This window comes from Seriola dumerili, unplaced genomic scaffold (genome assembly GCF_002260705.1).
Source record: "Seriola dumerili isolate Sdu_G_001 unplaced genomic scaffold, Sdu_1.0 BDQW01000025.1, whole genome shotgun sequence".
Lineage (NCBI taxonomy): Eukaryota > Metazoa > Chordata > Actinopteri > Carangiformes > Carangidae > Seriola > Seriola dumerili.
The window spans coordinates 3768184-3782228 of NW_019174280.1; the positions used below are offsets into that span (position 1 = coordinate 3768184).

General features: G+C 40.4%; 1 protein-coding gene across 2 annotated transcripts in view; it reads right to left on the minus strand.

Annotated features, from left to right (window-relative positions):
* Window positions 1-14045, minus strand: part of fam184a (family with sequence similarity 184 member A) — a 145318-nt gene that overhangs the window by 69048 nt on the left and 62225 nt on the right. For both annotated transcript variants that reach the window (XM_022737911.1, XM_022737910.1), the window contains exons 7-8: window positions 4630-4765; window positions 3088-3269 (exon numbers count right to left, since the gene is read on the minus strand). In XM_022737911.1, coding sequence (XP_022593632.1) covers window positions 3088-3269; window positions 4630-4765 — 318 coding nt within the window. The remainder of the gene's footprint in view (window positions 1-3087; window positions 3270-4629; window positions 4766-14045) is intronic.

Sequence of the window (14045 nt, forward strand, 5' to 3'; positions counted from 1 at the left end):
TTTAACACCTGAGCTAAACTCAAGCAGATGCTGCAAAAAGGCTCCTAGAATATTTACAGTAGTGTCCTGTAATGACAGTGAAAACATTAAAACTGCTAATACACTTAAACGGATTAAGACAGCTGATAAAAAACATTTACATTTACTCCTTTGGCAGACGGTTTTGTTCAAAGCGACTTACAAGTGAGGGACATCACTAAAGCTTCAGTGCAGTGGGAGACCTTGGTGTAAGTACTAAGTACAACATCCTTCCAATAAGTACAAAGAGATCAGGTAAAGAAGTGTGCTGTAAGTGCTAGTTCGGCATGTTAGGATGTTAAAGGTGTTGGTGTATTTGATTTTAAGCGGCCATGGGTAGCCAGTGAAGGTGAAGAGTAGCAGACAGGAGAACTTTGAGTTTGATCGAAGACCAGATGGGCTGCCGCATTCTGGACCATCTATAAGGGTTTCACTGCGCGTGAAGGGAGGCCCACCAGAAGGGCATTGTAGTACTCGAGGCGAGAGATAACAATGGCCTGGACCAAGATTTGGGTGGCGTACTGAGTCAGGTAAGGCCTGATTTTTATTATGTTGTATAGTACAAAGCAGCATGACCAGGAGACGGATGCAAGGTGGTCAGAGAAGGTTAGCTGGTCATCAAACATGACACACAAGTTTCTCGCAACCTTTGTTGGAGTAAGAGATGAAGGGGTAATTTTGATATTGATATAATGGAGACACTTAGAGAGGTTCAGTTGAAAGTAGGGTTCCTTCATTGATTGCTATTTCGGAGAGACAAGCCGAGATCCACCCAGAGACCGTGGGAACAAAAAACATACACAACTTATATTCTATTTAGCCTTTACCAGTCACATTAAACTAGTGGGTATGAGGCAGATTATCAGACACTGGCAACAACATGAAAAAACTTTAATATGCCACCAGGGATGAAATCATATTGTTATGCAATAACTGTTTTGGAAATCCACCAGGAGCTGTCCACCAAACGGGGCAAACTGAGCAAGACTGCTGTGATATCATATAACAAACCTGAGGGGGAAACATCTTCACAGTGTGACACAAACAACAGGGCTTAAAAACATCCTGGGAGGTTAATTTCTCCTTTTGCAGAGAGAGGACAAGGAACAAAGACGAGTAAACGAGGAAAAGACAATGGTAATAAGAGAGAAGGGAAAATAAGACCAAGCATCCCATTAATGTAATGACTTTTCTACAACTTTTTATACTTAAGTCAGACCACTAACATTATCTGAAGTGTTCTTTCTTCCCCAGTTTGCTTATTTTCAAGCACAATTGATCCAAAAATAAGTGCAAAGTGTGAAAAAGTTTGAGAACAAACAACAAACAAATTCTGCTACAGAAAACCAAGTTTGAGTTTACCAGATTTATTTTTTTAAATTTAACTATTTTAAGTTAGAATTCCTCAATAGACATTACTTTCACCAACAGCCTGATTACTGTGAAAAATCTGTAAAGCAGAAATCAGAGACGTTGCTGCTGCCCTAACAGGAAGGTGCTGTAACGTCTAAGTGGTACGAGATCGTCTATTATCCTCATGAAGACATTCAAATTCACCACAGCCTCGCTCCATGGGAGAACTCTCCCCGTGCTCCCAGAGGATTACATGCACAAATGTCAGGGATGGATGAGAAAACACACATGAAGCAGCGACACTTGACATTTACCGTCGGGTGTGGTTGGTTTGCTGACTACACTGTTCTTTAAATCATCTGACCTTCAAGCTTCTTGGTTTTAAAAAAGAGGAGCAGCTCGCTTTTTTTCCCACAGTATGTAAATGCAGGGATCGACAAGTTTGACTCTTTCAACAGTTTGATGACTACAGGTCGGGACATTTTTGCTCTCTGATGCCCACGTGGCATTTTCCAACTTTGTTGCATACATAAGATGTTTTTTCTCCTTAATCTTTTTTGCAGAAGAATGAAAGTTACTTGGGGTTCAGAAAGGTAAAGAAAGACAGAAAGATAAGGAAAGCTGAACAGCTATAGTATATGCTCATACCTTGACATTTCTCTATGAAGAGCTCCAATATGTCAATTCATGACAAATACTCTTTTACATTTATAAAGACTGGCTATAGGCAAAACCTCACAAGAGTGCACAGGGGTATCATTGGCTCTGTAAAATCACAGAAAAATCAGTGTTGCAGAAATAAAATAAATAAGAAAAAATAGAAGCAAAGTAATAATTCAGTTTTCCTCTCAGTTTTGGACAAGTAAGTATGAGGATTGCTTCACAGCCCAAACAAATTTTGTCTTTTACTTTCGGGCTTTTCTCTCCAAAGGGCTGAATTGTGGGGATTACTGGAGAAAAAAATGATGACAGCAGTGACTGATGACCTAGATGAAGTAATGCCCTATTTCATGTCACACAGGAAAGAAGAATACAAACTTCCTATTTTTCCCCCTCAAATTAAATGTGACAATTTAGCTTCTCTGTCTGTCAAATTATAGGCTAGGACCAATGTTAAAGGTATTGTTTAAAGAGAGATTTCCAAGTCTTTTTGATTATACAGTAAAGCAGGTCTAGGTTTTATATTAATACTGTGAAAGTATCAAAGTGCTCAGTCAACAGAGAAATGCACACAGCCTGTATTCAGAAACTGAGCCTTAAAACAAGCCGTCAGGACTTCATGTAACTTTGTGATGTCACATCAAGGCTCAGACTTGTTGTTACTAGAGCTCCAGAGAGAAGCCCGAGAGAAAAGCAGTAACTACATTGAGATGGTTTTTGTTCTTAAAACTACAAATATATCTTCTTATGGATCAACACTTCAAATAAAACACAGGAGAAGTGTCAAATATGGGACCATCAATATATCTTAAACTTTACTTAAACTTCGTGTTCTCTTATAGAGGTCTAAAGTAGTGTGTTTCTTTTTTATGCAAGGCTCATACCCAAATATGAGCACAGAATTTCCTACTAGTTGTTGTGTTTTAAAGATGGTAAATAGGTCAAGAGTAAAGTATAAAGAGTCAAGTCACAGCATCTTGATGACTGATTGGCTATACAAAGTCAGTTAATCTAGCCTATATATGAATACAAAACACACCACCACCAAACACACACCTTGTCCAGGGACTGGATCTGTTGTTTCTGTCTTTCGTCCAGGGCCTGGCTCTGGCTCTGCAGGGCCTCCCTCTCTTCTTCCATCCTCAGCACCTTGTCCTTCAGCCGGCTCCGCTCGTTGTCCAGGTCCCTGATGGCTGCTTCCTGAGTCATCTGGGTGGCCTGCAGGCTGCTTATCTGACCTATGACAGGACGGAGCCGACAGGCGTGAGAAGCATGCAAACAAGTGAAGTGATCCTATCTGAATACTGTCATTCTTGCAACCAACACATGTGCCGAACAAAACTGTTGTCAGCAAATCTCAATTTATAACTTTGTTTTTGGAGTAAATTTGCTTAGCCTGATACTGTGTTAGACCATTTCTTGATAGGAGGGAGTGTTATTTTGTTTTGTTTCGCTCTAACTAATCACTAGTATGTGACATATCCATCATCCTGATGCCATTTGCACTTGACACGGAACCTGCAGTGAAGATTATTAGGAACGGTTAACTTAATTTTCAGGACAATCAAAGACAGTTTAGGGTTTTAAGTTTTGTTACTTCTGTAAATACAATGTTTACAGCTGTGTCACTCACATCAACACTACATTTTTCTGGCAAGTTTTCTGTCGCCCTTTCCCAAGAATATAGTTAGGTAGCTAGGTATCTAGCAGAGAGATGATGTTGGCACTTTTACAAATCTCTGATTGGTTGATTGTTGATTCTCTCTATAGCCGGTGGACAATGATTCATAAGTCTGGAACAATGCTTACATTTTCTGGCCTTACAGAATACAGTAATTCTCATCTGTTAATTTCAGGAAATAATTTGGTGAGTTAAATGTAATCATAACTAACAGAAAATGGCTTAAACTACAAAAGTAAGACCCAAACTGTAACCAAAACAGTAACGAAAGGAACCCATGATCTGTGCTAGGTGGTAAATGTGACTGCCATAGCTGCATTTACCAGCTGGATCTTATTTGCCTCTCTCACATGCAAGCAGCTCCAGTGGAAAGTGATAAAGCATTCTCATTGGGCACGAGGAGCTCATAGGAGCTAATGGGCTGAGCATAATTCTGTGCTAACTTGCTGCTATTGCTCACACATTTTAGACAGTAATGTTTAGGCAATGTTGTTGTGCAAAGTACTGACGGAGAAACATCAGGAGATATTAAATCAGATTCTAACATGCAACAATTTACCCAGCACAAGTGCGCACGCACACACACACACACACACACACACACACACACACACACACACACACACACACACACACACACACACACCTTAAACTGGGCATAATTGATGTGAGAAGAGTTTCCTCTGCCTCTCAGGGACTGGGAATACCATTAGCTTGGATATACAGCAATATGCCATTAAAGAGTTACAGACCATGATGCCTCAGACAAGATGAGAGGAGCTGTTAGTGGATATGTTTGATGTGTTTGCAAGATAAATTCAGGATGTGTCTTGAGGGTGGCATTGGTGCAAGTGCTCACTTGCATTTTAACTACAAGTCCACATGAGAGGTGGAGAGAAGAGGCTTGAGGGTCTTACTAGCTTTGAGCAGTATTTCCGTTGCTTGCTGCTGAACTCGATCTCTAGCTGCCTCGAGTTCACACTCGGCTTCCTTCTGACGGATCTCCACAATCTCTGAGTTCTGGGTCACCTCGTCCAGCTGCTTGGTTAAGTCCTGGAGACGAATCAAATCAGCACAGAACAGAGGAGATGAAGGAAAAGTCTGTTAACACCCGGCAGCCACATCTGACTCAAACAACTATGGCGAAAGGAATACACTTTATAATTTATTCACTGTTTAAGTGACTCTTGCACATGAACAGATTGAAGCATCTCAGTGTCACTCAAAATATCAATAGCTCTGGTCCTTTAGAGCAAAATGAGCTATCACCCTTGATTGTGACCCCTCATTAAGTGTTGTTTTTGTGTGTTATAATCCATATATAACACACAATAACATGTATCTGACGACGTAAAAACAATGAGTGAATGTGAAAAAGGTTGTTCCCATGAACCTACAGAGAATTATCCCCTGAATCTGCTGCGTTATGAAGCTTTATAGTGAGTTTCAGCTCATTGTTTAGCTGTCAGCTGCACAACTTTACTGTTCAGCCACAGCAGGCAGCCAAAAAAATCCCCACTGTACTCTACCTGCCCAGCAGCAAAGAGCAGACAGACTCAGTTAGAGACCAGCTGGTGAACACAGTGCAGCGTTTAGCAGCTAAAGAGCCAGATTTGTCCCTCAGGAGGTGGTGGAGACCAAAGACAGAACTAAAAGAAGAGTGAATAATTGACTTAGATTTGCTAATTGGCCCAAAAGAATCACCGCAAATGAAGAATAATTTTGCTCAATAACTGCTGGATGTGTAAATCAGCAACTGTTTGCTAACAAGATTTCTATAGCAATGGAAAAGATCCCCATTTTTGCCCCTAAGTGCGTTTTTACTGGTTGTATTTCTGCGTTCATATTTTAGGTTTTTGAATTTAAAAACACTGACATGGTTTGAATGGAGTAAAACATGAGTAAAAGTAAATCTTTGTTGTTGCACTTTACCAGTTTATCAGTATATGACTGTTATTTATTGGCTCTAAGCCCATAGTTGCACTTTGTTTCAACAAACACCTCACAGATTTCACTGATCAGTATGATCACTGTTCTGTAGTGATAGAACATCATATTTGATACCTTCTCTAATAAAAGCATTTTGATTGGCCATTCTTCAAATGAAAATGTGCCACACAGTCGTACTTGAAGAAATTAAGAGACTCTGAGAGACAGATGAATGGAAGTAGAATAAAAATGCAGTTGTTGGACTGGGACAGAAAGGGTTAATGTTATAAAAAAATTGCAGAAGTTGAAAATGCAAATTGCAAATGAAAATGTACAGCGACAGAGGGAAACATCCACATGCTCTTGATAATTTATTTCTAAATATTGATAAATTTAACAGCTGCTATATGTTTATGTAGCAGTAAACACTGAAGGCAACAGTTTCAGGGAGTTTTCAGCCGCCTCAATCGACCAGCATGAGGCATATTGGTAGCATACTACTAATAATGATGATCAAGTATGTAAATGCTGACTGCTTCGCAGTTAATAAGAACTAGTCTTCAGGGATGGCGTTGACGTGCACACACACACACACACACACACACACATAGAGTACAGGAGCTGTGTGATTTAGCACTCCGAAAGAACTCATGAGAGGCAATTTCACATCTTTCAATCCCATCAAACGGTCTGCCTCAAACTTAATTACTGCTGCTATGGCTAAGACAATGAAATCTCAGTATGATAATAACCACTGAGGAGTCACACACAAATTAGACTTGATGTGTGTGTGTGTATGCGTGTTACAGTGTGTACGTGTATGTGTGCAAGTATGCTGATTTCCCTGATGAGCTCATGGCAGGTAGCTGCACATGGTGACCGCTGGGTTCAGATAAGAGATCCATAAAGAGAGAGAGAGTGTGTGTGTTTCCATTTTCTTCTTAAGTTAAGGTTTGGGTAGAGATTGGCTATCTATGAAATTGTGAGTGTCAATGAGCATCCTTACAAGTGCAGTGCACGAACGTGTGAGTCTGTGTGTGTATTGCTCTATGTTATATGAGGATCAATTTGAGTTTTAGAGTACAACAATTTTGAGGACAGTGAGGTGAGGTGAGGGTATTTTGGGAAAGCAAGTATATTTTTCACTCTCACTCACTTCTTAAAAGGCTGTTACAAGCTATTAAACTCAGCCAATTTGTTCCCAATGAACATGTTACTCTTGAAAACTGGTCAAAAATATGTGCTTTAATTTTTTAAAAAGGATCAGTAATTTCTTAAAACACCTGAGTATCACACATTTTAACAAACATTACTCAGAGAGGAGAAAACAGTTCATTAGGCAGTGACAATTTTCAGCTGAGGATTAATACACGTATTGAATATCGCAGCAGTGTGGCTCATCAATGTATTTCAAACAACAATTCAGCTCTACGGTACAGAGCAATAAGATATATCAGGCTTTGGCTGCAATCACAGTTAGAAGGATCAATTAATTGTTGGTTTTCATCTTTACATGAAATTTGTTGATAATAAGAAAAATAAAGGTTAAGGGTAATGTTGAATTTAAGTTAAGTTTAGGTTTAGGGCTGGTGTCAGGCATGAAGTTGTTAAGGTTGGGTTAAGGGCTCAGGAATACATTTTGCCAATAGGGGTCCCTGCAAGTATAGTGTACATGTGTGTGTGTCTGAGGTTGGAGTAGATGGGTAAAAATACCTTAATTAACTGTATCCCTCTTATTTATCCAGACTAAAAGAAGAATACCACTGTTACAGACATTTAGTCATTACCTCTGATTCACCCCTATTCATATTTAAACACATAAAAAAAATACACAAAACCCTTGCACACACACTCACAGACACTGCCTCACTTCTGTCAATCATCCTTATTGGGCCTGGCTGAATCCAGCATTGCCATTTAAATATAAAACTGTGCTTTGGATGATTTATTGTTTTATCTCACTAAAAGCTTCCACCAGGTCCAGATAGGCTTTACCTGAGAGTGAAGTATTTAGTCCAAAGATGGTGACAGCAGCAATTTAACATCGCTTCAGAGGAAGTATTTCACTTGGGGGATTATTTGTAATTTTTGGCTCGCATGTTCCTACGGAAGCCTCTTGAACAGTCAGCCATTAATTACGTCTGTCTCAGTTACTGCGAGTGATCATTTGCTTACATTTCTCTGGAGATTTTTCCCACTAAATCATAAAGCTGAAGGAGTATGACAGAGAACACTGAAACAGGAAGCTGTGGCATCCTGACACCAACCATGAGTGCTTTACACTGGTGTTCAGTTTATATTTTATGTTGCTATTTCCACCCATGAAGTGTGCCAGTATAGTAATTATGCCTCCCGAGACTAGGGGACATTTTGATTAGGTTTAACATTTTTATTTCCAGAGTCTAAAAACATCACTCAACTTGAGCAAAATGCTCCCAAAATGATTACTAACTATAGGCAAGAGGAATAACAAGATATGAGACACGTATTGTCATGAACCAAACATTAAAGCATCTGCTGTGAGCTTGTTAAGGTTAAATTAAAAATCTATTATCTCTCAACAGGAGATGAAGGATTAAGAGATATGTTCATGGACTGGGGCTGTTATTAGGAGATAATTGTGATATTACATTGACAATACAATATGTCAGCTCTGTACTGTATGAAAGACAGAAACTGTCAAAGATCAGATCATTTCTACCCTCTGATATCTCGTCTTGTATCTCCATATCAAATGAGAGAATCTAGAAGAGCTGTCAAGTGAGGTTGGTTTCAAGCCCCATCCTCTGTTGCTCTGTTGTCATTTCTTTATCTAAGTTACAGTTAATTGCTCTGAGACTAATGAAATTAGTAACTCCAGGCGCACCACAACCACTGCTGACCTTGATCATATTTTCAGTAAAACTGAGAGAGAAAGGGGGGGGCATCCTGTCGTCTGTGTAATCCGTGGTAATTTCACAGAAACTGCAGAGCATATCACAACAACAAATCAGACCTACTTAACCAATTTCCCTAGAGCACATGTCAACTTTATTTTCAACGGTGGATTAATCATGTGAGTCTACTCCAAAGACATTACACAACTCTGAAAGTACAATTTGAGGGAGCACTAGGGATAAAAAAAAAAATACCATACCATTTAACATACCATAAAATACACACATTACTTCCACAGTGAGCTCTTGGCATAATGTATTTGGTATATAGTCTATTACCTTCCTGGCCAGGCTGTCAAAAAGTCATTTTTAAAGGTCCATATTTGACACTTCTCTGGTGTTTTGAAGTGTTGATCCATAAGAAGATATATTTGTGGTTTTAAGAACCAAAAACCATCTCAATGTAGTTTTACATTTCCTCTCTCAGGCTTCTCTCTGGGGCTCTAGTAACAACAGGTCAGTGAGCCAATCAGAAGTGAGGAGGCTCTGAGCTTCTTTTCTGATTGGCTGACTGTTTTCTGAGTGATCCAATAAAGCAAATCTCAGGTAAACACGTACAAGGTTGGATAGTGGGTCCAGTGGGCAGGACTCGGGGCGTGGCTGAGGGCTGCTATGTGACCGCTTTGTTGTGACATCACAAAGTTCCAGAAGTCCTGACGGCTGGTTTTAAGGCTCAGTGTCTGAATACAGGCTGTGTGCATTTCTCTGTGGACTGAGGCTTTGATACTTTCACAGTATTAAGCGGTGGAGTCGCGAATCCGAGTTATTTATTTCTTGTGGTCTAGCGCACAAGTAAGTGCTAGGTGTAAGCCCGGAGACTTGGTGTATTGCGCCTGTGTAATAATCGAGCAACACTGTTGTGGCTAGGAGATATATATATTTCTTTATACGTTATGGATGAAAGATCCCTATTCTTTTGCTCCCCATATTAGTGCGATTTTACGTGGAGCTATTCTGAGATATTCTGCGTTCATAGCATGTGCCCTGCGATTTTAGCGTGTTTTTTAGATTTAATGAAAACAGGATGCTGGCTGTTGGTATAGAGAGTACACACATGAGTGACAGATATAGTCGTGTATGATAGTCAAGCGTATCGCATATCAGAGACCGTGGGCAGGGGGCGCGCGCGCGAGACATAGCGTGTGTGTGTTCCTGAGAGGTTGCGCAGAGTCTGGAAGGAGAAAGGCACGAGACACGATCAACTCACTCCATCCATAGAGCTAGACGCTACCATATATATATATATGTCGACACTCATTCCGCACTCTGAGGATCAGTATGGTTATGAGATATGCGAGCGGTCAGTTCGCGCTCTCATTCTACTCGCTCGCGTTTGCTAGAGTAAGAAAGGGAGAGTCCATCGGCCTGCGCGAGAGAGCGTAGATGGCAGAAGTAGGAGACAATGGAGAGGGTGGTTCACAGAGAAGGAGCTATACAGAGCGAATCGCATTAACGAGAGGTCGCACTATTAGCGAGTTATGGTGGTATTTGTCGGCCGAACTGTGTTGTGACGAGCACGTATCTTCACAGGCTATGCAGGGTGTCGTTGTAGGTACTGGACGCGGGCTGGGTGGAAAGGTGCGATTTAGGTGGATAGAACCATCATATTTGATACCTTCTCTATAAAAGCATTTTGGATTGGGGCCATTCTTTTTCACAAAATGAAAATTGCGCACACTGGAGCTTTTCTCTAGGCCAGCGCACGAAGATGGGGGGATCTGTAGTGGCGTTGATCTCAGGCGACATGGATTCGACGGTGGGTTAGCAGTGACACGTTGGCCCTGTTACAGTCGGTACCTGTTTTTGAGGAGGAGGTAAAGCAGTTGTGAGAGGGAAGAAGGAGAGGCGCAGGAGCGTCTGAGAGACAGATTTGAGATGGAAGGATGAAATAAATATACGTTCTGTCGAGTCTGTTGGACGGGGGACAGGAAAAGGGTTTAATTGTTATAAAAGTCGAGCATAAATGACGGAAAAATGAAAGACGACAAATTGGGCAGAAGTTGAAAATGCTCATGTCATGGAGTTATAATTTGCACATAGTGAAATGTAGCCAGGCAGAGGGAAAACATCCACATGCTCTTTGATATTTATTTCTGAGAATAGTTGATAAATTTACAGCTGCTATATGTTTTATGTGCACGTTAAACACTGAAGGCAACAGTTTCAGGGAGTTTTCAGCCGCCTCAATCGAACCAGCAATGAGGCATATTGGTGCAGTACTACTAATAATGATGATCAAGTATGTAAATGCTGACTGCTTAGCAGTTAAATCTCATGTGCGCTGAACTTAGTCTTCAGGAAGGGATTTGCACTGGTGCACGTGCTTGTAAGTTGTGTCTTGAGGAGTGTGTAGCTGCGCTGGTGAGACTGGCGGCGCGACCCTTTTCGCTGAGATGACACGACGACACGCGTTAGTAGGTGGCGAAATGGGCTGAGGGTGTTCTAGTCGTTCAGCACAGAAACGCAACCACGGATGAGAGTTGATTAGGCAGGGAGCTTTTGGTGTGATTTTAAGCACACGTAGGGGGCCGCAATAGAGAGCTGCAATGTGGAGAGTGGCAGAGCTTTGTTCGGCATCTTTGCATCAATTCTTGAGCCGGCGTAAGGTCGAAAACGGTCTGCCTCAAACTTTTTTAACTTACTGTGTCGATGGGGCTGCTCGAATGGCTTAAGACAGATGAATAATCTCAGTATGATAATTAAACCACTGGGAGGGAGTCACACAACAAATTCTAGAACTTGATGTGTGTGGTGTATGGCGTGTTACATGTGTGTCGGTGGGATTTACCGTGTATCGTGTGCAAGTATGCTGATTTCCCTCAGATGAGCCTCATGGGCGAGGTTAAGCTTGCACATGGTGACGGCTGCCTGGGTTCAGATAGACGACGTGTAGATGCCATTTAAAGAGAGAAGAAGAGTGTGGTAGTGTTTTCCATTTTTCTTTACTTAATTAAGGTCGTGTACTTGGGAGTAGGCGAATTGGCTAGATCTGATTGAAAAATTGTGAGTGTTCGAATGGAGACAATACCTGTGGAGCAAGTTGCAGGGTATGTGAGTGCAAACGTAGGTTAGACGTGTGGAGATCTGGTGTTGTTGGTATGCATGTTGTTGCTATGTTATAGGCGAGGATGCGTTGCAGGACTGGGTAGCGACGTTTGGAGAATCGTTTTTTGAGACAAGTATAACATAACAGATGTATTATGTGAGCGACCTATGCGTAGGTGCTGAGGTGAGGTGAGGTTTTTGGGAAAGCAGTAGTATTTTTTCTACTCTCACTCCACTTCTTAAAGGCTGTGACAAGCTAATAACTCAGCCAATTTGTTTCCCATATGAACATGTTACTCCTTGAAAACTGGTCAAAATATGTGCTTTAAAATTTTTTTGAAAAAGGATCAGTAAATTTCTTAAACACTTTGAGTTATCACACATTTTAAACAAACATCTACGTACAGATGAGGAGAAAACAGTTCAATTAGGCCCAGTGACAATTTTTCAGCTGAGGATTAATACACATATTGAATATCGCAGCAGTGTGGCTCATCAAATGTATTTTCAAAACAACAATTCAGCTCTACCGGTATCAGAGCAATAAGAAATATCTCAGGCTTTGGCTGCAATCACAGTTAGAAGGATCAATTAATTGTTGTGGTTTTCATCTTTACATGAAATTTTGTTATAATAAGAAACATAAAGGTTAAGGGTAATGTTGAATTTAAATGTTAAGTTTTAGTTTAGGCGCTGCTGTCAGCAGAAGTCTGTTGTAATCGTTGGTGGGTTAAGGCTCAGGAATACACTTTTGGCCAATAGGGGTCCCTGCAAGTATAGTGGTACATGTGTGTGTGTCTTTGAGGTTGGAGTAGATTGGGTAAAAATACCTTAATTAACTGTATCCCTCTTATTTATCCAGACTAAAAGAAGAATACACTGTTACAGACATTTAGTCATTACCTCTGATTCACCCCTATTCATATTAAACACATAAAAAAATACACAAACCTTTGCACACCACACTCACAGACACTGCCTCACTTCTGTCAATCATCCTTATGGGCCTGGCTGGAATCCTAGCATTGCCACTTTTAATAATAACTGTGCTTTGGATGATTTATTGTTTATCTCACTTAAAAGCTTCCACCAGGTCCAGATAGGCTTATCCTTGAGAGTTGAAGTATTTAGTCCAAAGATTGGGTGACAGCAGCAATTTAACATCGCTTCGAGAGGAAGTATTTATCACTTGGGGGATTATTTGTAATTTTTGTGGCTCGCATGTTCCTGTACGGAAGCCTCTTGAACAGTCAGCCGATCTAATTACGTTCTGTCTCAGTTACTGCGAGTGATCATTTGCTTACATTTCTCTGGAGATTTTTCTCCCACTAAATCATAACGCTGAAGGAGTGAATGAACAGAGAACACTGAAAACAGGAAGCTTGTGGCATCCTGACACCAACCATGAGTGCTTTACACTGGTGTTCAGATTTATATTTTGTATGTTGCTTTATTTCCACCCATGAAAGTGTGCCAGTATAGTAATTATGCCTCCCGAGACTAGGGGACATTTTGATTAGGTATTAAACATTTTTTTTCCAGAGTCTAAAAACATCACTCAACTTGAGCAAAATGCCCCAAAATGATTACTAACTATAGGGCAAGAGGAATAACAAGATATGAGACACGTATTGTCATGAACAACAATTACAAAGCATTGCTGTGAGCTTGTTAAGGTTAAATTAAAAATCTATTATCTCTCAACAGGAGATGAAGGGATTAAGAGATATGTGTTCATGGACTGGGGCTGTTTATTAGGAGATAATTGTGAATATTACATGACAATACAATATGTCAGCTCTGTACTGGTATGAAAGACAAAACTGTGCAAGATCAGATCATTTCTACCCTCTGATATCTCGTCTTGTATCTCCATATCAAATGAGAGATCTAGAAGAGTGTCAAGTGAGGTTGGTTCAAGCCCCATCCTTCTGTTGCTCTGTTGTCATTTCTTTAATCTAAGTTACAGTTAATTGCTCTGAGACTAATGAAATTAGTAACTCCAGGCGCACCGAAGCACACCACTGCTGACCTTGTGATCATATTTTTCAGTAAAACTGAGAGAGAAAGGGGGGGCATCCTGTCGTCTGTGTGTAACCGTGGTAATTGTTCACAGAAATCGCAGATCATATCAACAAACAAATCAGACCTACTTAAACCAATTTTCCCTAGAGCACATGTCAAACTTTATTTTCAACGGTGGATTAATCATGTGAGCTCTACTCCAAAGACATTACACAACTCTGAAAAGTACAATTTTGAGGGAGCACTAGGGATAAAAAAAAAAATACCATATCATTTAAACAATCATACCATAAAATACACACATTACTTCCACAGTGAGCTCTTTGCATAATGTATTTTGGTATCTATAGTCCTATTACCTTCCTGGCCAGGCTGTCAAAAAAGTCATTTTTAAAGGT